This window comes from Hippoglossus hippoglossus, chromosome 6, assembly GCF_009819705.1.
Source record: "Hippoglossus hippoglossus isolate fHipHip1 chromosome 6, fHipHip1.pri, whole genome shotgun sequence".
In the NCBI taxonomy this organism is placed as follows: Eukaryota; Metazoa; Chordata; class Actinopteri; order Pleuronectiformes; family Pleuronectidae; genus Hippoglossus; species Hippoglossus hippoglossus.
Window position 1 is genome coordinate 24,539,851 of NC_047156.1, and position 24,367 is coordinate 24,564,217.

The 24,367-nt window shown below is 41.8% G+C and overlaps 2 protein-coding genes across 4 annotated transcripts; both read left to right on the top strand.

The window, feature by feature from the left end:
* The first annotated feature begins 341 nt into the window (after nt 1-341).
* On the top strand, nt 342-16,009 carry gtse1 (G-2 and S-phase expressed 1). Its single transcript, XM_034587841.1, is given in 19 exon segments — nt 342-479; nt 725-794; nt 877-934; nt 2,532-3,027; nt 3,029-3,067; nt 3,069-3,137; nt 3,139-3,196; nt 3,199-3,254; nt 5,699-5,737; nt 5,739-5,786; nt 5,788-5,860; nt 5,978-6,048; nt 6,051-6,120; nt 7,296-7,691; nt 8,470-8,512; nt 10,901-11,122; nt 11,256-11,472; nt 14,183-14,299; nt 15,654-16,009. Coding segments are annotated over 18 exon segments (2,181 nt in total). The 5' UTR covers nt 342-479; nt 725-772; the 3' UTR covers nt 15,741-16,009.
* Nucleotides 16,010-18,830: 2,821 nt separating this feature from the next.
* LOC117763010 lies at nt 18,831-23,242 on the top strand. 3 transcript variants are annotated; one of them, XM_034587829.1, is made up of 5 exons: nt 18,831-19,103; nt 21,023-21,263; nt 21,978-22,115; nt 22,709-23,003; nt 23,073-23,242. In XM_034587829.1, the coding sequence occupies exons 1-4, from the start codon at nt 18,925-18,927 to the stop codon at nt 22,976-22,978; spliced, it is 828 nt and encodes a 275-aa protein (XP_034443720.1). In that variant the 5' UTR covers nt 18,831-18,924; the 3' UTR covers nt 22,979-23,003; nt 23,073-23,242. The 3 variants fall into 3 exon arrangements, with proteins under 3 accessions (XP_034443720.1, XP_034443723.1, XP_034443722.1); XM_034587832.1 differs by lacking the exon at nt 23,073-23,242 and adding an exon at nt 20,805-20,917 and having other exon boundaries at nt 18,831-18,978; nt 22,709-23,072; XM_034587831.1 differs by lacking the exons at nt 18,831-19,103; nt 23,073-23,242 and adding an exon at nt 20,622-20,917 and having other exon boundaries at nt 22,709-23,072.
* The last annotated feature ends 1,125 nt before the right edge of the window (nt 23,243-24,367 follow it).

Here is a 24,367-nt window from a genome sequence, read left to right on the forward strand (position 1 = left end):
AGACTAATTTCTTCATTAGCTAGATTGATCAAATGAGCAACATGCAGACTCAAATGTACCAGGTTTGATAAATAAATACAGTTTTAGATAAACTTTATCGTCATGGGAATTAAGTAATTTATATTAATATAATATAATGGTTTATTTTCTTATTTAATATTATTTCCTCTGTGTTAATGTGAAAGTTCAGTTAAAGTTATTTAATGGGAATCAAATGTTTAAATCAGCTAAAAAGCTTTAAAACATTTACAGTAAATTAAAGTTTATAAAATCGGAGGAAGACCTATACAGAGGCCATGTTTTTTTTATTAAAGCCTACAATACCCACAACTCCCCTCGCCTTTCGCGTCATATCCCTCCAACCAATGGCTGGCTCCGTGTGAGTCATGTGACCCGCGACGCAGCAGATTTGAATTAGTCGGGTACCTCTGTGTGTTTTCGTGTCGCTGTTTGATTTGCGAGTTTTCAGATCATTTGAGGTTTGTAACTTTTACTTGATTTAAACTGTGAGCTCGGTGCCAGTCGTGTTTTCCGCTGAATAAAGCAACTCCCTGTCTAAATTCTCAGTTTAAAGCTCTTGTCACTTACCGTTTGGTTTACGTGGACAACTGTCAGGCTAGCTAACGTTAGCTAAGTTAGCGTGAAGGCTAACGCCCGTGTGTGTGATTTAGGTGTAAAGTATAGTTGTTGCGGTTTAATGTCAGAGCTGAATGTGCCGCTGCAGGTCTGATCCGGGTCATTTCGTTTCCCACAGAGAAGCACCAGCAGCGGGATGGACTGTCGAGCTAACGTCGGTAAGCTAACGTTGAGTCCGAATTAAACACTGCTAACGTGCTGTTCCTTTGCCTCATGGACTGTTTTTGTGTTTCTGGACAGATCTGTTCTTTCTGCCAGATGAGACGTTGGACTTCGATGTTTCTCTGTCACCTGCCAGGTAGGAAGCACATGTAAACTGTGTCTGCTCCTTGTAACTGATCACTAAAGCTGCTCCCTGGAGTTCGACCCGGACATAAATTATCCCAAATTATCATGGTTATCGGTATAATAGCAGTGTCTTTAAAAAAAAGTACGTATGCACACCCTGAAGTAATTTAACAGAGTTTGATATTAATCACTAAACATAATAATATAGCACCTACACCACATCAAACGTGCAACGTTAACATTCAAGGAGGACGAATTCAGCTCGATAAAGAAGCTCTTGGTTTAACAATGACAACTCCCTGTAATACAGCTTTAAATGAAAAATTAAACAATTAAATCAAATGTACATATACAAACAGCACAACCACTATCAACAAAGTATGTGCATGAAAGAGCAATACAGCCATATGTAAACCAATCTGATGTCAGGTTTTGATCACAATATAAAATAACAATGCAAAACAAGCAGAGGAGAGAAGGGGGACAACTTGTTACATTAATTGCACACTGTCAGGACAACAAATAAGAAATGCATGTTAAACACATACAATTTGATAAGAGTGGATGCAAACAGCTGCTTGCTATGGCCAGAGCACCAGCAGCTCATGCTGTCAAAGTAACAACCAAATCACGATGGTAATCACTGTAACAACTATCTGGCAGGAATTTATCCAGGGTAGATGGTGATGAACGATAACCGTTTCATTCCTAATCTGTAGCATGATTTTATACATTACACTTCTGCTACATGATTGGTTTATTATTGATTTGACTGTTGCACAAATAAATAGGTGTTCCTCCTGCTCTGTACTTTCTGTGATCTTCTGGCAAACTGAATATTCAAACCCAGTATTTCCAGAGACTACTCCACTGGGCTCTTTGTCTTCACCTATGGCAGACCAATGCTGAGTTCAGCACTGTGGGATTGTTTTTCTTTTTGTATTCTCACCATTTAATATATGGTTAATTGTTTTTACTTTTATTTTGTTAAAAAGTAAAAAAAGAAATGAAAATATGTATACAAGCAAGCAAGTAAGAGAAAATCAAAATCATGAACAACAAATGTTGTAGTGACATCTGCTGGTTGACTTACATTAAATTGACCTTGAAGGGACAGTTCACAGAAATATTTAAATTCACTAATCTATATTTAGGCTAAAAAAAGTTGTAAATGACGCTGTTTCTAGTCGAATTTGGATGTTGGGGTTTACAGACACTTGATGACACCACAGGAGCAGTATTTTTTTATATGTTTGAAGAATTGGTCACTTCAATTGTTTTGGATTTGGCTGCAATACTGTTTACCCCAGAAACTCCATACATTTATTGTGGACTCAAACAATTCACCCACCCCTCAATCGGCATAGTGGTGAGTAGATAATGAGGGAATTACCTTTTTCGGTGAACTATCCCTTTAAGGTGAACCAATAGAATTGTTGGTAATGCTCTCATCATTTACAAACATTTTTGCTGAGTTTGGAACTGTCACCCTCTTCATCCCTCAGTTTGCAGGTCTGAGCCTGATCTGTCATCTGTTCTGATGTATTATTTCAGTTAATTGTCTGTGTTCCTCTCAGCCGGGATATATTTGACATTTCTCTCTGCAGCTTTAAAGGTGATGAAGATGAGGATGAGGTCTTCCTAGGTCCGGTTAGCCATAAAGAGAGGTGTGTTTCGGTTAACGTGGGGTCTCGTCTCGAGGACCTAGACGGTGGTGTGCGGGCGAGCCTGAGCCCGCTGACTGAAGATCAGCTGGAGTCTGTGTGTCAGGAAGCACTCAAACTAGCCACCCAGCTGCAGAACAGCAAGCTGAGCCAGCCGCATCGTGAGGTTGGCGAGACCACCAAGATGACCACAGACAACACCACCACCCACAGAGAGGAGTTTGTCCAGGACAAAGTGGCCAAACTGAACATGCTCGGTCAGACCGCCAGTGCACTCAGCCCCATCAAACGCCAGACCTTCTGCGTGCAGGACAGTCCCATGAAGGAGCTGCCCCCTGCTGTCCAGCGCCGCCTGCTGAGGGGAAGCGGCGCCAACATAGCCAATAGTGTTCCCACCAACAAACCATCATCCACCCGCCACGCCTCTATCAATGCAGCTTTTATTCAACCGCCCTGCCTCTACTGCATCTTCCACTCGTTCCAACTACCCGACTCAGCACCTCCAGCCCTGTCGCTGTGGCAAAGGCTCAGCCAAGGATGACACTGCGAGGGACAAGTTGCACTGGGCGTTGGTGTCGTGCTGCCAAGCAAACCAGCTGCCCCACCAACTTCTGTTTAGCCAGCAAGAGCAGAGCGGAGAAGACCAGACTGCAACCACCGAGCAAAGTAGGAGAGATGTTTTGATATTTTACTTTTCAGGTGACAAGAGAAACAATCGGTTTATAAAACCCCAAATTTAATGAAGGGGTCAGTGGCGTTACTTGGTGTCAGCCCGTAACACCAGATAGTATCTTGTAGGTCTCCTCAACAACTGTTGGCCTGTTAACCAGAACCTGATCTTAAAGAATCTTATGGGTTCTTGGTGGCATTTCCACCATGTTGTACAGAGCATGATGCTTTAAATATGTCTTTTAAAGAGTAATATTTATGTTATTTTCAGTAGTATAGTACAGTTGTAGGACAAAGGGCAATGAAAAAATTGCACCAACACTGATGTAGGAGGCCTCAAGTGGGTGGTGCACTGAAACTGAGGAGGAGCGGCTCCAGGACAGCTCCCACCTCACTCAATTGCCCCCTTAGCCACTTGTTGATCCATGTTGGCGAATTATTCAAATTTCCATCACATTAACTGAGCTCTGCAGATCCTCTAGTCCAGAGTTTCTCTGCAGGTCTGTATGTGTGAACACAAATGTCCTAGTGAGAGCCTCCGGAGTTTCTGCGAATGTTGTCTTCCTGGCCCCCCCAGGTATCAAGTCCCGTAGAACACTCTGGAGGAGGACATTGGGCCTCATTACTAACATTGAGCAGAAATGTTCTTACTCTCTGCAGAAATAAGTGCATGTGCAAAATCGCCGCCAGATTCATGACACTTGCGCACCAGACGATTTTATTCTCACCACCATGCGTGTGTTTTGTGAATCAGAATCATTCTGAATCGTCAATCCACTCTCTGAAATTAGCATGCAGCCACGCCTCTATTTCTCCAAATACAAGAAGATGGCACCAACAAAGATGTCAAGAGGGGTTTGGTTAGGGATGCACCGATATGGAAATTCTTGGCCGATACCGATATTTAAAACAACAATCTAGCCGATAGCCGATACCGATATTTGTTTATTAGTTGAATAATATGAAAAACAGAAAAAGTGACAAGTGTAACTTTAGATGCCATGTTGAAATCCTTGGTGGTATTACCCCCTCTTGAAATGTCCGCTGAACATGTCTTGCAATTGCTAAACGGCGAGCTTTCTCTGAGACAGTGAAGAAATCCAACAAGCCGACATTGTCTCTGCTGTTTGTATGTAGTACCTGTTGCGCATGTGCACACCGGACCCGCAATTTCTCCGCGCCGGTCAGCCCGCGATTCTCCTCTTGTTGTTGTATGTAACCCGTTTCAATGTCGGGTGTTCGGGGGTAAATGACGATACGCGTGGCGATACGCTCGCACGCCGAAACCATCGGTGAAGGGCGCTGGTGCGGCGCAGCGCATCACAGCCCATGTGAACCGCACAAAGGTTTAACAGGGGGGTCGGATGGGAGGCCCCTGGCTTTCCTTGGCGCTGCGCGGCGCTTTCAGCGCCCGGTGTAAACCCGGCGTCAGTGTACCATAATCTGGATGCCAGATTGGCAGGCTGCAGAAAAACATACCAATGAACATCGGGCCAATGTTATCGGTGAAAGTCAAGTTTATTGCCGATGGCAGTAAACGAGGCGAATATCGGCCGCTACCGATATACGACCGATACATGCACCACTAGTTTTGGTGATAGGAGCCGGTGGCGGAAGAAGAAAAGAGCGATCTCCGTTGCAGAATTAATACATCGTCCTGCCTGTGCCTGCTGCACCACCCCTCCCCTGAATCCTCCGGAGGATTTGTTGCTGTTTTGAGCGTGTCTGACCAGAGAATCTCCTACTGTTGTTCATATGTGAAAGGCAATCTGCGCAGAAAGTCCGGACCCAATTCTCCGGTTCCCCTCTGAGGGTCATGTCTTAAAACGGCTATTCAAACAGACAGGGGTGCAAACATAACCTCCGTGGTGTGGGTAATAAAAGCAGACAGGGTACGGTTCATAAGCGTCCTGTGATAGAAGACCTTTTTTTTCTCTCTCTCTCGTATTATCGACAGTCAAATCTAAATGTTCCTCCTGTAAATCACTGGTGATTTCTTACCTAAACAATAGTTTTTCTGTGAAATATTCTGCTTTCTTGAGCAGCAGTTAATCTGAAACTACTGCCAGTTGGCTTAGTTCAACAGGGGAAAATGACTGGTCTGTGTCAAATGGTAACACGACTTGTTTCCCAGCACTTTTAAAAGTCACTTATTAACTCATTACATCTCATTTGTTTAATACAAACACAAGCCAAATAATAAAAAAGACATTCACAATTTTTTCACACTCGTTTGTGATTTCTAACATATGATCTGTAGGGTTGAGGTTTACATTGTAATTTATGCTACAGAGCAGTTTTATTTCTTCTCGTATTCATCTTCTGTGACCCCCTCAGTGGTACCTGGTGCCCCAATGCTGGGGTCCTAACCCCCAGCTTTGGAAGTGCTCAGTTAATAAATGAATGAAAATATGTTCACGTCACATCTGCCTTTTCTTCAGGTGGTGGGGGGTCGAAAACGGAGCCCGTCCTCTCGTCCTTACCAGCAGGGCGGAGTCTTACGAGGATCTGCTCTCCGATTCAGCGAGCCGTGGCCTCTGACCTCAGCGACTCATCCCTCAACTCCAGCCTGCAGGGAAACGTCATGCTGGCTCCGCCCACGAGGTAACAAATGTGTCCTCTGTAACAGCAGTGCCAAAACTAATTGTATAATCGAATGAGACATTGCTGTTAAGCACATTTAATGAAACTGGTGTTTGTTTGTTTTTCTTCAATTCATCAGAATGTTGTGAGGAAGCTGTCAGGAGTGAAAGCTCCACCACTTCAGAACAGGAGGGTGGCAGACAGGAAGAAACACGTCGTCATCCTCAGTCCTCAGTGTCCAGCTTCAACTCCAGTTTTGTCTGTGTCCCCCCCGCTAAAGGTATGCTAACTGCTACCGCTAATGGTTACCCAGTCAACCCTGAACCAGTTTATGTCTAAAGTTTACATAAAAAATTAATTTAAAGTGATAATGCTGCCTTCAATGTGTTTTTGGAGCTTGAAACTAAATTATATGGCTGACCTTTGAAGAAACACATTGCTTGCGTGGGGGGGGGGTAGGTTAGGCTTGTCTTAGCCCCGCCTCCTAGTACTGCTTTCTTAAAGCGACTACAAGGAGTTTTTAACTGGTTATGATGTGAAAATATGTTTTACTGTGGATACAGATACTTTCCCCCAACATCTTCACATGGTCTGTTGCAGTCAGACATTGGTTTGTATTTTTCGGTCCAAAGTATGCTCATCGAACTGTTTTTAGATATGAAATATGGAAGATGTCTGGAAAATCGGGTTCAGTTCAGAGTTTGCCTTTCACATATGAACAACACAGCAGGAGATTGTAAGAGACGTTCACAACAACAGGAAACTTTTAGGCAGGGGATGGCACCTGGGTATAGAAATGCAGGAGGCAGGACACAACGTTTATTCCACTGCGACTTAATTACTGAGTCTCTTGCCGTTCTTCACTTGTTTGAGGATTTATGGGCCTCTTGCTAAAAACGATTAAAAAATTGTTATCAGATTAATCACAGGGTAGCTGTGGATTAATTACGATTGATCACCATTTGTCAATTTGCCCGAAAAATCCCCATTTTCTCTGAATATTGTTGTGGGAATGGAAAGATACATGACAGAAGGCGGATATATACATACATTTATAATTTTTTTTATTTATTGATGACAAGTCCAAATGATGGCCTTATTAAGATTGAAAAATAACATAAAATCTAACTAAAAACATACCACACCACATTTTCCTGTAGTATTCTCACATGGACTCCTTTGGACTTTAAAGAGACCTCTGATAGCTGCTTGGTTCCCATAGTGTTTATTCAGATGAATACGGTACCTTCAGGAAAGGATGAACCAGAATTGTGGAGGGTCGCAATTCTTTTCCTCATACTAGCAGTATGAGGAAACCTATGGTGTAAAAACCTAGGAAGTGTCCAGGAATGGTGTCTGTTGGTCCAGATAAAAAAAGAAATTCAAAAATGACTAACCTGCTCTTATCCAATGGAGAACATGCAGCAGTACAGATGTTGTTTTTTTTTATATCAGGTAAACTGAACTCATCTCTGAACCAGAGTCTAAGCAGCACCACTGCCCCTGCTCCCACCAGTATCAACAGACTGGCAAATCCCAGCAAACCACGTCGCTCCACTGTCTATGCCACAGCAGATCCAACATCCTCCACCACCGGAGGCCGGCGCTCGCTGTCCACACAGGCGAGGAAGCTGTCTGAGGTGGAGCCCTTCAAAGCAGTCAGGTCCACGTCACTGAAGAGAGCTGAGGCCACGCCCCTCCAGCTGACACCAGCCAAGAGAATTATGCAGAGGACCATCTCTGTCCCCCCCACCGCATTTGTCCGCCCACAGAGTGGATTGAAAGCCAAACCTGAGGCTCAGGTACTAGCAACACCCAGCGGAGGAGTGAGAGGGGACCACCACGGAGATGGTGAGAGATGCTGTGAATGACGGCGCTGTTTCAGAAATTCAGAAAATTTTGATTTTTGTTCAGAGACAGAAATATAGATTATGCTACTTTAAACTAAATCCTCCTCCACACTATAGCACTGTGACAAATAATACTATAGGCCCTAGAGTATTATTTGTCCCAGTTCTAGAGTCTAGGGGATCTGCAGGATATTATCGTCGGCAATCAAAAACTTTGCTCCAGTGCAATTTTTCTGTTGACCTAATTACTAAGAACAGAGCTGCTATATCAGGACTAAGTCTAAAATCTAAATCCACAGAAGAACATCCTGCAAAGAACTTGAAAACTGTGCATGTGTAACAAGGAAAACCGCTGTTTTAGAGGCAGAGAATATAGGTTGTTTTTGTGAACTGCACTTTGCATTAAGTTAATTGATAAATAAAAACTAGCTATTACATTATTTTAGAGCATCCTCACTTTACTCTTGCACTGTGAGTATAAATATTGATTCCGTCTAAAAAGAAAATGCTCACGCCTCTGCAATAGAACAAACAATGGTACCAGTTTAATTTCATTTTTTACTGCATACAATCTCAGTGTGGTTCTTTGGTAAAATAGACCAAATGCAATTAGACAGTTTGAAGCCTTAAGTACTGTAATATTCCTGCTGCTCTTCTCCATCAGAACAAATAAGATTTGAAGTAAATCTTTTGGGTCAAAACTAAGTTAGTTTGCAGTTTCTGTATTTGATTCTCTAATACACCTTGTCTGTTGTTTTTCATCACCAGGGGTCCCAAAGATGCTGAAGCCAAGAGAATGGTGTCAGCGAGCAGCATGGAAAGGTGGTAACATCATACTACACAACTTCACTGGGAAAGTGTCATCTGCTGTACAATAACATCTTTCATGTGCATGAAAATATCACAAAAAAACTGCTTAATGTGTTCAAGTAGTGCAGAGTGAAATCCTTGTGTATACATTCTTAGGTAAGTTACTGTTTCCCACAAAAAGCCCTTAAAAGCCACTGTAGCCTACCTGCTCATCAGCCATTGGCAGGCAAAGAACGGTGAGCGTAGATGGTGAACATAGTTGAGCGTTTGGCAGCTAAAAAAGTCACCTATTATCTTCAGGTGTGTAGAGACCAAAAACTGAGCTCAGATAGAATATTGTACTTACATTCATCAGGAAGACGCAAGCACCACTCCAAATGGTGTATGGAGACAATCTTACCACAGTTATATCAGTCAAGTGTCTCGTAGAACAGTGTCAGTCTGTTTCTTCCTCACTCCCCCTCTGACCTGCACTCACTTTACACTTTAACAATAAACACTGATCACAAGTTATTAGGAAACGTACAGGACTGACATTTACTTTGTGTTTGTTTGATTCGCTCCAGAGTTTATGAGACACATGTTTAAACCTTGTACGCAACACGAGACGTACCGTGACGCGCACAGTCAGGACATCAGGGTTAAAGTGACCGGAATGATCCAGAGACTTGTTGCAGTTGTTATCGAGGAAAACATCAGAGGAGCAGAGTCACTTGTTGATCAGTGGAGTAATGCGCCTCAGTGCAGTGGCACTGCTAAGGCGGGGCCAGGTTGGGCCACCTTGTTACAGTAAAGGCTATAATCAGAGTTTGTCCTTTTGAGGTGCAGCACACAAGTCTAAACTGAATGAATGTCAAATCAGCGTGGAGAGCACTGACCACTGTCATAGACTTACTGTTACACCGGCTTTACACCGGACGCGGAAGCGCCCTGCCGCGCCATTCTCAAGCACGCAGCCGCCTGGCTGTTCACACCGGACGCGCATTTCTCCGCGCCGGTCAGCCCACGATTCTGCTTTCTCCGCTTGTTGTTGTATGTAACCCGTTCAATGTCGGGGTTCGGGGCAAATGATGATGGTCTTCATAGCCCCCCCCCCACCACCCCTCTCTTTCTCTCTCTGTCTGTCTGCTTGTGTGCTTGTAGTGGATGGGCAGATGGGGACATTGAATAATGAGGGGAAAAATCGGGGAAATTTAAACTCCAGGACAACAGAAGGGAAATCCAAAGTATGGGATGCATATTTGATCATTTATATCATATAAAATATGTCATTTATATCATTTTAAATCATTTTTGTGTGTGTTTCCTGGCGCGATACACTCGCGGCGAGCGGAAAAAATAGACTTGACGCCGAAACCATCGGTTCAGGGCGCGTGGCGCCCTTGGCGCGGTGCATCGCAGCCGATGTGAACAGCACATTTGTGTAACGGGGGCGGATAGGAGGCGCCTGGCTTTCCTTGGCGCTTCCGCGGCCGGTGTAAACCCAGCGTTATAGTCAGATTTTTGAATTTAAAACCTTACTTTGTAAATTACAGCACGATTGTAATGACAGTAATTCTCTATAATACCTTTTTTAAGCACTTTCTTAATAAAAGTGGAGTTCATATTTATCTGACTGATGATTAACTGATGAAAAAGCAGCAATGTCCAGTAATATAGGAAATTGTGGGTGTGATACATTGAAATAAGCATTAGCATCTCTATTTCTGCTAGCATCGCTACTTCCGCTAGCAGACTTTAGGCTTCAAAATAGGTGTAAATAATGCCGTTTCGAGTTGAATTTAAATGGCGAGGCTTCCGGACACCCGGATGACACCACAGGAGCAGTATGGAGGCATGTTATGTTTTTTCAGTTGTCTTTTTACGTTTTGAAAAATGTATCACCAGTTACTCCAATTGGATTTGGATGCTGTTTACCCCTGAGACTCCAGAAGTGTATTGTTGACTCAAAAACTTTCCCCACCCCTCCATCAGCATAGTGGGGAATAGATAGGAGTGAATTTTCATTTTTCGGTGAACTATCCCTTTAAGGACTCTGATCACACACCATGCAGGCTGTTGTCCAGTCCATCAATTGGTCAAGAAAAAGGGGTTCATGTCAGTCCGACACGAATAACTTAACATGCATCATGTTTTTGACACAGAGGCTCCTTACTGGAATTTCGACAGGTTGGCACCAAGAGAGAAAGGTCATATGTATCCATAGATCATTGTGAAATAATGTAAAGAAATGAATGAAATGACACCATAAGTCTAAACAACTTTCACTACTACAATATCATCTCTCCTATCAGTCTGTGTAGCCTCAGTCTGAGATCTCCAGTTGTTTATTGGGATTTTATTCAACCTACTATTAAGTTTCTGGCTGTTGCCATCACTTATGGTCCTCGTCTCCTGTAGTCTTCCTCAGAAGCCTACTGTAGGTCCTCTGACGCCCTGTGCTGGTGGATGCAAGTCTCTTCAGATAAAGGCACGCCGTCCCTCTGCCCTTCCCACCCCACTGAGGCGCAGAATGTCTGCTATTCCCACACCCACGCCCACCAAGACCCGGCCTGCCAGGCCACCACCCACCTCTGATACCGACACCGCCCCCAGCGCTGACAGGATGGAAAGTAGTTGCAGGTGAGAAACTTAAAACTGCAGTTGACGAATAAAAAAGCTGCTCACACCCCTGCTTCCTGGCTGTTGCTATGAGAAAACATGGAGAGTTCTAAATCTGTCATCTACCTCTGTTTTGTGTTGTCTTCCCATGTAGCCCCACCCCTGGAAATTTACAGGAGGACGAGCCTGTTGATGCCCCAGATATTCAGCCCTTCTGTCTGGAGGAGGAACAGCCCCCTGATGGCCTACCCTGCAGTGCTCCAGAGTCAGAGAGCACGGACCCTGACACACCGAGCCAGGTCCAATCAGAGCCCATTCAAAACCTGATCGAACTGGGGACTGCAGAGGAAAGCAACAGCAAGGCAGAGGAGGTCAGAGGTCACGCTCATAAGCACATGTGCTACCCGTTTTAATAATCTGCCCATGACTGCGAAGAAAGTTGTACATTTTGAGAGCTTTCTAATTCTTTGTGATCAAGTTGGATATCAAACAGCTTGGAGTGGTTAGAGGCGACCAACTTCCAGGAGCGCAACACTGGGGCACACTCCCAAAACTTATATGAAAATAACTATCTGTTACTTTCAAGGGACAAAGAGGACAAGGAGGGTCAGGAATTGTTTTGCTACGTGTATTAAATTATAATGAATTTGCTGGTGTTCAGGGTTTCTGGAGGCTAAACATATGTTAAACCAAACTCTGTCCCAATCAAACGCTGAGCTCAGATCTGGAACATGCTAGGTGTCTGGAAGTGTAGTGACAATCTAGAGTTTTAAATCCCTGTCAGAATATAATGTTATTTCTGAAGTGCATTTCCAGAAATGTTTTATGTTTGAGCTTATCTGATTTTATTATTTAATTTTAAATGTTTGTTTTTTGGCCTTGTTGGAGGAACCGACGAACCTTCGGTTGTTCAGATCAATTAGATTTGTAAAATGTTTGGTGATGAACCTCCTGTGGTGGAAATTCAAAATAGTTGGTTGAGACCAATTTGTCTTTTGTGAGTTTTATTAAAGCCTTTGTGCACAATCATTTAGCTGGTGTGAAAGCTTATAGTCAAAAGGAGAGCTGGCAGTGGAAAGAAAATGATAACAGATCCAGCTAAAATTGAAAGGGGTCATAATAGTTTTTCTCCCAGTTTCCCTGCGCAAAGAAATTCTAAGCTCAGTAGTTTCTTCTGTTTGACATAAAGCAGAGACTAAGCAGTGTAAATGTGCAGGAGATAAGGTAAAGTTCAAGTCCCAGTGGTTTCACATGAGTGAACTCATCATAGAACAAACATACATGACAATATGTAAATTAACATTACTACCTCCAACCAGAGACCAGAATGTAACAGGTATCCCGTCTCGGTGCAGCTTTTCGTCTTGTTGCAGTTTGTAAACTCATTAGAGCAGCCATTCCCAAACTTAAGAATGCCGCGGCCCAATTTGAAAACTGAAAAATTTGTGCGGCCCACCCACACCTTTAATCACAACTATATGATCCACACACAGGACTAGAATCAACTATTACCATACATATTGTAAGCTATTTTATTTAGTGGCTTTATTATGGAAGGTTGTAGTTGAAGGTGTAGTTCCTGTCATAAGCAGGGTGTTGGTTGGGACTCTTGTTTTGAAAGGGTTCTAACAGAAGTGGGTTCTGTCGGGGAGAGAAGTTTTGGAAGAGTGAAGGAAAATAAACGGGTGTGTTGTCCCGATTCAGTAACCATCTTTCGTGTCCTTTTTCGGCTGATGCCTGACAGTATAAGTGAACAAAACGCTCGGCTACAATATTATTCATTATATAGCAAACATAATTGTATATGAACGTAGGCATATGCAGTGCAAATCCAATAACATCCACATTTAAGCATAACAATTTGCAAAGCAACAAATGTAAAAAATACATGAAGTGCAAATAGTGGATTGTTAAACATATATTCTTGCTCTTTGTATAACAGAGCACAACAAGAATATCAGGGAGAAGAAAAACACATTTGAGGCGTAACCAAATATACTTGAAGCGTTTAAGCCCCCCCCCATCACATGTCCATAAACATTAATACTGGATTTCCTCAAGCCTGAGACCTCCGGCAGTTTTTCTCGATATACTTGATATTGTATCACATATCGCGTAAAGTGACATTGTGTCACTTGTAACTCACCCGATGAGAGGGGTGATGTTGCCGCGTAGCTGGCTCCGATACTCTCTCAGCGTGTTTTTAAAAGATTCTAGAAGCTTGGATAAATATTGTCCGTTTAGTTTCTAAATGGCGGCGCACACTACATGGTCCAGGGTCTCGTTAGCTAGCATCGCAGCGCAAGGCGCACACACAGGCTTGGGGGTTGTCCTCTGGGCCAGCGACAGCTACTCACTTAAGTCCTTTCTGCGAGTCATCTTTTTAGTTTTGAATGATTCAGTTAGATTTTCTGATTCCCCTTCGTCATTAACAGCTTTCCTCTGCTCGACCCAGCTCACAACAAAGTTCTCCCTCACCTATGATTCCCCCGCTAATGATGCGTTCAGGTGTTAATGTGACGGTCAGCAAAAACAATGACACCTGCTATATAGGTCAGATAAAATAAGAACAACTTGGAATTTATATCTCATGTCTTTGTTTCATTACCTGTGATGATTCCTTTTTTTTTTTTTAAATCAATCATACATTTTTTGTGGTAATCAACGCTTACTTACAAATCTGAAACTTTTTTATCTATTTATTTTCTGATGACCTCTCATGGCCCACCTGCAGTGGCTTCACGGCCCACCAGGGGGCCGCGGCCCACACTTTAGGAATGACTGCATTAGAGGATTTGATCTTTTTGGTCTCCACATTTTGTGGCCTCGTCTTGTTCCAGCTGGTGTTGGTTCTGTGTTGGTTCTGAGTAAAAAAAATTCTGGTGGCACTAAACTAGAATCTGATCAGGACAATGTGTCTTGTCTCCTCACTTATTTATAAATCAATTTTCTGAAACAAATTTTTCATTGAACTTTTCCATGTTCACTCCAGACTTAAGAGATGTATTTTATTTGTGCCCAGTCAGCTGAATTTTTCAACATTACCTCACAGATCCTCATCACCCTCTGTTCTCTCTACAGATTCTCCTGTTGGATCTTCCAGCTCCAACTCTGCAGCCTCAAGAGAAACTGCTCATCGACCTAAACAACACCCCCGACTTTATCCGGACCAATGGCAAGACCTGCACCACAACTCAGGTAACGCCACACGCCTGCTTATATCCACAGACAATATGTTGTAACACTTTCACAGCAATAATGTGTGAAGTTATGCTAAATGTCCAAAAGTATGTGGACAGGCCTTCCTAAGCCGACAGAGAATTATCACTTGAGTGTGTCGCTATTCAGCTACACAGAGCTTCATAATGTGCTTTCAGACATGCACACAAAAAAACAGATATTCTCCTGAAATTATCTGGAGGGGCTGTATGTGAGAACGCAAATGTCCGAGTCAAATATTGCAGGCATTCTCCAGAGTTTCTCCTGCCAGCCCCCTAGTAAAATACTCCAGAGAATGTCATTGTGAGAACACAGCCAGATATCTTCCGGAGGATTCATTGCGAGCGAGTGGAAGTGTTGATGATATTTCTTACACGTGATAAAAAGAATACTAATACCTCTGGATGAAGAAGAGGAGCCGTACATGTAGGAGAAGATGCCAACTTGCAAAGACAATGAGATCCAAGAACTCTGGTCATGAGGGCAGATGCCGCTGTTTATGTGCTGTAAACCAAAACACGTGCTTTCTACCCAGACGCCAATTAGCACCTAAATATTCAGAATGATTTCCTGTTGTGAACGCGTCCGACCCGCACAATCTCCTGCTGCGTTCTTCACATGTGAAAAGCTAAGTGCAAAATCTGGACAACTGGGCCCAGGCATTATCCAGAGTTCATGTCTGAAAACGGCCATGTAATTTTCAGTTCGTTGTTTCGTCCAAGCCACAACCTTAACTGTTATGGTTCAGTCTCACCGCTCTCTGTGTCGTTTTCGGCTGCAGCACTCATCCGTTTCCTCAGAAAAAAGCCACTGTCATCTCTTTGCTCACAGTGGAGCATTTAGCAGCTGAAGAGTCAAATATTTCCTTCAGGAGAAGGTAGAGACCAACTATATGTCAATGTTGTGTCACAGCTATTTCCACAACCCAAGCAAAATCATGTTTATGTACATGTTGGTGATTGTTTAGAGAAGATGTTTTAAATGAATTTTAAGACCATTTTTAAAACTGGTGATAATCCTTCAAGTTATTTCAATCCATTAGTGAATTAATTGATAGAGGCTGATGTTGCTTCAAATTTGTTACATAACAACAAATGTGTTTTTATTAGGTGTGGCAAGTGAAGTGATCTCTGGCTGCCAGAACACAGTGCTTATGGTTTTGGAGTAAATAAGGGATGAACACTTCACATTGTATAGCTCCCCCGTGCACAAAACATGTCTTTAAGAATTTGTTTATTTAGAGGAGGTGAAGTAAAAATTCATGATTAAAAAGTAAATTTTAAGATGTGTTTTCAAAAAGCTCAACCAAAAATGTTTTGTTTCGTTAAAGCAGCTGATCGACCTGAGCTCTCCGCTCATCAGGTGGAGTCCAGAAGACAAGAAGGAGAACAACGCTCCGCTCATCAACCTCTCCTTCTGATCCACATCCTCCTGAACACGTGGACCTGCTGGCCTCTGCAGTAAACTGGACTCAACAGGTTTCTGTCTCCAGAAACTCTGATGATGATCCAGTTAAGACAACAGAGTTTTGAATCAGTGAAATCTTTACTGAATTCGGAGTATTATGTTTTAAATTATGAAAATATTCAGAGGATGCTGATGTTTTTCTGCACCTGACTGTACTTTTCATCGTCTCTGTCTCGCTGCTCTTATTAATGTTTGAATAAATGTTGTTCTTGTCACTACTGTATACTGATGTTCCTGTCTCTGTGCTGTCCACCAACATTGAAACCTGATAATTGACAGTTTCTGAGCTCTCTCATAATGCAACTGAAACCGGCCGTTTAAAACGACTACAATTGTTTTCTAAAATTAGAAAGTAGAAATACGAGTCTAACATAGTTGCTTGTAGAAATACAGTCGCTTGCACTTCAGAACTAGAATGGCACTCAGTAGGGCACAGTCGTCCACCAAGGCCCAACAGTTCCCTTAAATCCAATCAAGCAGCACCAAACTTCCCTTTTTATTTAGTTTTGAGATATAAGAACACTTGGGAAGACAAATACATTTGTGGTCTTTTTATCGTCTGCAGAACACTGTGTTGTTGGTTAATGTTGGCGTGTGGGCTTGTATCTTAAAAAAGAATAAAGCCAAAGATTCTTCCTTGGAGAACTCCACTGTCAGTAAGTGTCTGTGCTTCCAGACAAGTATGAAGCAAGAGAGAAAATACCAGAACCTTTAACTATTACTACCACTCATTAAAAACAAAGTGACCTCTTATTGTATATTTCTATTCCAATAACTATCAACATGCTATTGCCAGCCAACAGTTTGTGATATAGTTTGTCATTTCAAAATGTAGCAAATTAAATCTAGCTTTTTTTGGACAATTTTCAATTTCGTCTAATGCATGAATGTTAAATTCCAGATGGATCTGATATGACATTATTGATAATACTTCGCTTTTTATGTACTACATGATAAATATGCACATGTAGCCCAACATGAAAAGTTTTAGCCCCATTTTATTTAATGCTTAGAGCAGATGACTAATCCACTGCCCTCATAATGTGTATGAACACGTGTGTCTGTCCCCATTTCTCAGGAAGATTTCATCACACTGTTCCTGTAACTGTGATAAGAAAAACAGTTTCTAAACTTTTCAACTTTGCCACACCCAAATCCGGACCTGTGTGTATGACAAAGTGTTTGCATATAAATATGAGCTCTAGGTCCTCGTTCAGATCACTGGGTTTCCTTATTCCACACAGCCAGAGGACAGGAGTTCAGAACCCTCAGTTTCCTTCCAGAAAAGACGCTTCATTACTTCTGTAGGACGAGAGCTCACTGTAAACATGGTTGATAGAAGCATTGCACTGGAGGCTCTGGGAGCACTCTGCACTGGCAACGTGACGTCTGTCCAGAAACAAACATCACCAGCTGCTTTGTCCAGAGAGAACCTTCAAGTGGGACCACGGCAGAATCTGTCCATCAAGCTTCTCATCCCTACTGTCATTGATGGAGATGAAAACTCGTAATTAGTGGAGCTTTTCTTACCCTAAATCATGAGATCAGATTTTATTCTGTTTTATTTAGAGGAGATGAATACAAAATTCATGATTAAAAAGTAAATTTTAAGATGTGTTTTCAAAAAGCATAACAAATAATGTGTTGTTTCGTTAAAGCAGCTGATCGACCTGAGCTCTCCGCTCATCAGGTGGAGTCCAGAAGACAAGAAGGAGAACAACGCTCCGCTCATCAACCTCTCCTTCTGATCCACATCCTCCTGAACACGTGGACCTGCTGGCCTCTGCAGTAAACTGGACTCAACAGGTTTCTGTCTCCAGAAACTCTGATGATGATCCAGTTAAGACAACAGAGTTTTGAATCAGTGAAATCTTTACTGAATTCTGAGTATTATGTTTTAAATTATGAAAATATTCAGAGGATGCTGATGTTTTTCTGCACCTGACTGTACTTTTCATCGTCTCTGTCTCGCTGCTCTTATTAATGTTTGAATAAATGTTGTTCTTGTCACTACTGTATACTGATGTTCCTGTCTCTGTGCTGTCCACCAACATTGAAACCTGATAATTGACAGTTTCTGAGCTCTCTCATAACCTAACTGAAACCGTCTGTTTAAAACGACTACAATTGTTTTCTTAAATTAGAAAGTAGAAATACGAGTATAACATAGTTGCTTGTAGAAAAACAGTCGCTTGCACTTCAGCACTAGAATGGCACTTAGTAGGGCACAGTCGTCCACCAAGGCCCAACAGTTCCCTTAAATCCAATCAAGCAGCACCAAACTTCCCTTTTTATTTAGTTTTGAGATATAAGAACACTTGGGAAGACAAATACATTTGTGGTCTTTTTATCATCTGCAGAACACTGTGTTGTTGGTTAATGTTGGCGTGTGGGCTTGTATCTTAAAAAAGAATATAGCCAAAGATTCTTCCTTGGAGAACTCCACTGTCAGTAAGTGTCTGTGCTTCCAGACAAGTATGAAGCAAGAGAGAAAATACCAGAACCTTTAACTATTACTACCACTCATTAAAAACAAAGTGACCTCTTATTGTATATTTCTATTCCAATAACTATCAACATGCTATTGCCAGCCAACAGTTTGTGATATAGTTTGTCATTTAAAAATGTAGCAAATAAAATCTAGCTTTTTTTGGACAATTTTCAATTTTGTCTAATACATGAATGTAAAATTCCAGATGGATCTGATATGACATTATTGATAATACTGAGCTTTTTTATTTACTACATGTATTGACTACATGATAAATATGCACTTGTAGCCCAACATGAAAAGTTTTAGCCCCATTTTATTTAATGCTTAGAGCAGATGACTAATCCACTGTCCTCATAATGTGTATGAACACGTGTGTCTGTCCCCATTTCTCTGGAAGATTTCATCACACTGTTCCTGTAACTGTGATAAGAAAAACAGGTTCTTAACTTTTCAACTTTGCCACACCCAAATCCTGACCTGTGTGTATGACAAAGTGTTTGCATATAAATATGAGCTCTCGGTCCTCGTTCAGATCACTGTGTTTCCTTATTCCACGCAGCCAGAGGACAGGAGTTCAGAACCCTCAGTTTCCTTCCAGAAAAGACGCTTCATTACTTCTGAAGGACAAGAGCTCACTGTAAACATGGTTGATAGAAGCATTGCACTGGAGGCTCTGGGAGCACTCTGCACTGGCAACGTGACGTCTGTCCAGAAACAAGCATCACCAGCTGGTTTGTCCAGAGAGAACCTTCAAGTGGGACCACGGCAGAATCTGTCCATCAAGCTTCTCATCCCTACTGTCATTGATGGAGATGAACACTCGTAATTAGTGGAGCTTTTCTTACCCTAAATCATGAGATCAGATTTTATTCTGTTTTATTTAGAGGAGATGAAGTACAAAATCATGATTAAAAAGTAAATTTTAAGATGTGTTTTCAAAAAGCTCAACCAAAAATGTGTTGTTTCGTTAAAGCAGCTGATCGACCTGAGCTCTCCGCTCATCAGGTGGAGTCCAGAAGACAAGAAGGAGAACAACGCTCCGCTCATCAACCTCTCCTTCTGATCCACATCCTCCTGAACACGTGGACCTGCTGGCCTCTGCAGTAAACTGGACTCAACAGGTTTCTGTCTCCAGAAACTCTGTTGATGATCCAGTTAAGACAACAGAGTTTTGAATCAGTGAAATCTTTACTGAATTCTGAGTACAATGTTTTAAATTATGAAAATATTCAGAGGATGCTGATGTTTTTCTGCACCTGACTGTACTTTTCATCGTCTCTGTCTCGCTGCTCTTATTAATGTTTGAATAAATGTTGTTCTTGTCACTACTGTATACTGATGTTCCTGTCTCTGTGCTGTCCACCAACATTGAAACCTGATAATTGACAGTTTCTGAGCTCTCTCATAACCTAACTGAAACCGGCTGTTTAAAACGACTACAATTGTTTTCTTAAATTAGAAAGTAGAAATAAGAGTATAACATAGTTGCTTGTAGAAAAACAGTCGCTTGCACTTCAGAACTAGAATGGCACTCAGTAGGGCACAATCGTCCACCAAGGACCAACAGTTCCCTTAAATCCAATCAAGCAGCACCAAACTTCCCTTTTTATTTAGTTTTGAGTTATAAGAACACTTGGGAAGACAAATACATTTGTGGTCTTTTTATCGTCTGCAGAACACTGTGTTGTTGGTTAATGTTGGCGTGTGGGCTTGTATCTTAAAAAAGAATATAGCCAAAGATTCTTCCTTGGAGAACTCCACTGTCAGTAAGTGTCTGTGCTTCCAGACAAGTATGAAGAAAGAGAGAAAATACCAGAACCTTTAACTATTACTACCTCTAATTAAAAACAAAGTGACCTCTTATTGTATATTTCTATTCCAATAACTATCAACATGCTATTGCCAGCCAACAGTTTGTGATATAGTTTGTCATTTCAAAATGTAGCAAATTAAATCTAGCTTTTTTTGGACAATTTTCAATTTCGTCTAATGCATGAATGTAAAATTCCAGACGGATCTGATATGACATTATTGATAATACTTAGCTTTTTTATTTACTACATGTATTTACTACATGATAAATATGCACTTGTAGCCCAACAGTGAAAAGTTTTAGCCCCATTTTATTTAATGCTTAAAGCAGATGACTAATCCACTGTCCTCATAATATGTGTATGAACACGTTTGTGTCTGTCCCCATTTCTCAGGAAGATTTCATCACACTGTTCCTGTAACTGTGATAAGAAAAACAGGTTCTTAACTTTTCATCTTTGCCACACCCAAATCCGGACCTGTGTGTATGACAAAGTGTTTGCATATAAATATGAGCTCTAGGTCCTCGTTCAGATCACTGGGTTTCCTTATTCCACACAGCCAGAGGACAGGAGCTCAGAACCCTCAGTTTCCTTCCAGAAAAGACGCTTCATTACTTCTGTAGGACGAGAGCTCACTGTAAACATGGTTGATAGAAGCATTGCACTGGAGGCTCTGGGAGCACTCTGCACTGGCAACGTGTCGTCGGTCCAGGAACAAGCATCACCAGCTGGTTTGTCCAGAACGAACCTTCAAGCGGGACCACGGCAGAATCTGTCCATCAAGCTTCTCATCCCTACTCTCATTGATGGAGATGAACACTGGTAATTAGTGGAGCTTTTCTTACCCTAAATCATGAGATCAGATTTTATTCTGTGAAGTTAGTGAATGCATTTTTCTAATGTACAGCTCTTTCCTTCCCACTACAGCCAAGTGTCAAGATCCTGCTTCTACAGCATCAAGTCCATCCTGGACGGAAGTGGTGGAGCTTCCTCTCCCGCACTGGACGAGAAGGTTGTTGATATCAAGAAGAATCTCATTATGGATGAGGAAGAATTCTTTGCCCCACGGTATAACTATGATTTCACCAAGCTGACTGAGACCGAGACCTATTGGAGAGGTGGAGAGAAGTACGAGCGTCCATGCGGTTGGTACCGATTTGGACTCAAGGTGGGTATGTCTTTGTTAAAGTTGACTTGTAATTTCAGAACCTCCTTCCAGTTTTTTTGTGAAACTGCTCTACATAAAATACCATTTAAACATCCCTGCTGCTAAAGAGCAACAATACATAGAAATAATCAATAATATAACAAATCTATTGGAGAGAAGAATTCTTTATAACTCTTCAGCTGCTAAAAGCCTCCGCTATGTTCACCTGCTAATCTCTGGATGTCTGCTGCAGAGCGAGGGGTGCTCAGTGGATTCATTTGATTCAATTTTATTTGTATGGCGGTAAATCACAACATACAGAACATTATCTCCAGGCACTTTACATTGTAAGGTTGGGACCTTAAAAATGATAGAGAAACCCAACATTTCCTTTGGCAACTGTAGAGAGAAAAAACTCCCTCATTAACTGAAAGAGAAACCTCAAGCAGAACCAGTCTCTTGGGGGGTTGGGGTGAGAGGAGAAAAATGGGGAAGAGAAAAGTGATGGGTGGAAACCAAAACTACCAAACTGTCTCCTTTAAGGAAAGTGATTGAATTTGTTCTTCTGTGGCCCAATGTCCCAATCCTCCAACAAGTTTGGTCCAAATCTGTCCTTCACTTTTTATGTAATCCTGCTCACAAAAACACAAAGCAAACACAGAGACACAGAGGCAACACATGTCTCTGCTTCATCAGAAACCATCCAAAGCATGTGATGTCAACACTTTGTCACAGGTGCTGGACAAGTATTGTGGAAATACCTGGCTGGGAACCACGTACCGTGGCACCCAGTCAAGCCCAGGGGAGTGGCCTGTGTCTTACCACGGGACATCAAAGAAAGGTGCCGGCGGCATCATCGGAGATCACTACGAGGTTTGATTACATATCCATTGTTATCAGTGCGAATGCTGTAGAATCACACATTCACATTATGTATCCCAGTAACTGCATGAATGAGTACACTTTACATTTCAGCATATGGAACTTTTGATTTAAATGTCCAGTAAATCAAACCAGCTCTGATATTTCTGCCTCAACTCAGTTTAATAGGAGGCAAATAAAAAATTCATGCTCAGAGCAAATTAAGTTTAAAAGACATACACACTGCTTTTGAGTTTTACATTTAATTTCAACATGTCCTGACTGAAGCCTCCCTCTGATGACAGATTTCAAACCACAAAATGTAAAATGATCTCCTCTCTTTATTTACCTTTTTTATTTAAGAGTAACAAATATAATTTGAAAGCTAAAAACTCAATGCAAACCATAACATTGAAGGCCAGAGAGCAAGAAGAAAAAGACCATGATGTGATTACTGTCAACGTTGCTTAGAGAATGACACACTGTATTTCAATGATGCTACTGCAATACAATCATTGTCGTAATTGTTAAAATTATTGTTATAAATGTTATTGTACAAATTCCATGAATGTTAATAAATTCTAATTCATACTTCTATTTAACAGCCAGGACCAGGGCAGGTCTATGGCAGGGGGATTTACTCCACACCGGACATAAGTGAGGCGAACCGCTACGCCAAAACGTTCACCTCCTGCAAGAATGGCAAGACGTACAAAGTGGTTCTGCAGAATCGAATCAACCCTGAGTACAGAAAGAAGTACAAAAACGACCTCTACTGGCTGGTCCCCATCCCAAAGGGAACATCAGAAGCAGAAGAGCAGGAGATGGTAGAGAGGGCCATCCGTCCTTATGGCCTTCTGCTGAAAGAGGTCTAAGAGAGGAAGGTCTCTCTCTCACACACACACACACGCACACACACACACACACACACACACACACACACACACACACACACACACACACACACACATATCTGGCCAGTTGTTGGGCTTTGAAACCATTCCTGTCTTTATATTGCAATACGAACAAAGTACTCCGATGCTGTCACATGTCATTTGCATATCAAGATGAATATGGAAAAATAGTATCTCATCTGCATGTGTGCTTTATAGACGGATGGAATAAACAACCTGCAAACTCAATCTACCTGCTCTGTTTCCTTTTTTAAAAAAGCTATGATGTTTGAAGTTTTAAATTAATTTGTCTCTCCAATCGATGTCTCTCCACTCCATAAAGATTGTTTACAGGCATCACAAGCAGGTTTTAGACATGATCTCCAGAATGGGGTCCAGAGTTTCTCCTAAGTTTTCACATATGAAGAACGCAGCAGGAGATTCTCCAGACGCGTTCACAACAACACTGAAATCTTGGGAACATTCAGGCAAGGGGTGGGAGTCTGGGTAGAGCATACTTCTGCTGAGGAGATCATGTGTTTTTGTTCACAGCACATCGTTGGCCCTCACCCCCAAAAGCTCTCTTAACACCTTTAATTGTAATAATTTATATAGAGCTTTTCTAGTCTTGATGACCACTCAAAGCTCTTTAGAGTACAGTTTTACATACACCCATTCAAACACACATTCATACAGTGCATCTATTAGCAGTACTTTCTGTTCCATGAGGGGCAAATCGGGGTTCAGCATCTTGCCCAAGGACACCTCAGCATGCAGATGGGGAACTGCCGACCTTTAGGTTGGAGGACGACCGCTCTACCCCTCAGCCACAGCCTCAATTGTGTCTTCTATATGTATGCCACCGCTTTTTCATCCTGAGATATATGTATTCTTTTTGTCTGTTTGTTTATTTTTTTCAGTTATACATCTGACGCGTATCAGAAACGTCATCATTAGCCTGAGTTTTTACTCAGGGCCTGGCAGGAGAAACTCTCACTTGGACAGTTGTGTTTACCTGGAGTACAGTGCATGTCTGCAAAAAGCTCTTTTGTTCCTACTTTTCTATTGAAAATATGTTTGGGTTAAAAGCACATGAAAGACATTTAAATTGTAAGAAAGAGGTTTCCATTTGAGCTTAAGACAAAACACATTTAATTAATAGTTTTTCATCTTTGAGTTTGGGAAAAAAACTCCCAGGTGAGATTTGTACTGTGTTTGGGTGGACTGACAAAATGTTTCCACTTCCTACTTGCATTCAGATGATAATGGTGAAAGCCAGGAGTGAAGACCCTGATGCAATTTCACGGCAGAGAGGCTTTTTCTGAAATGAAAGTGAAACTACTTAAAGCTGCAGTCTATATAAAACATTGG

Bases quoted from the DNA above. Each gene is read 5' to 3' on its own strand.
- LOC117763010 (XM_034587829.1), top strand. From the start codon at position 18,925: ATGGTTGATAGAAGCATTGCACTGGAGGCTCTGGGAGCACTCTGCACT. The intron at 19,104-21,022 runs GTAATTAGTGGA...TTCCCACTACAG, and splicing joins ATTGATGGAGATGAACACTC to CCAAGTGTCAAGATCCTGCT. The intron at 21,264-21,977 runs GTGGGTATGTCT...ACTTTGTCACAG, and splicing joins GGTACCGATTTGGACTCAAG to GTGCTGGACAAGTATTGTGG.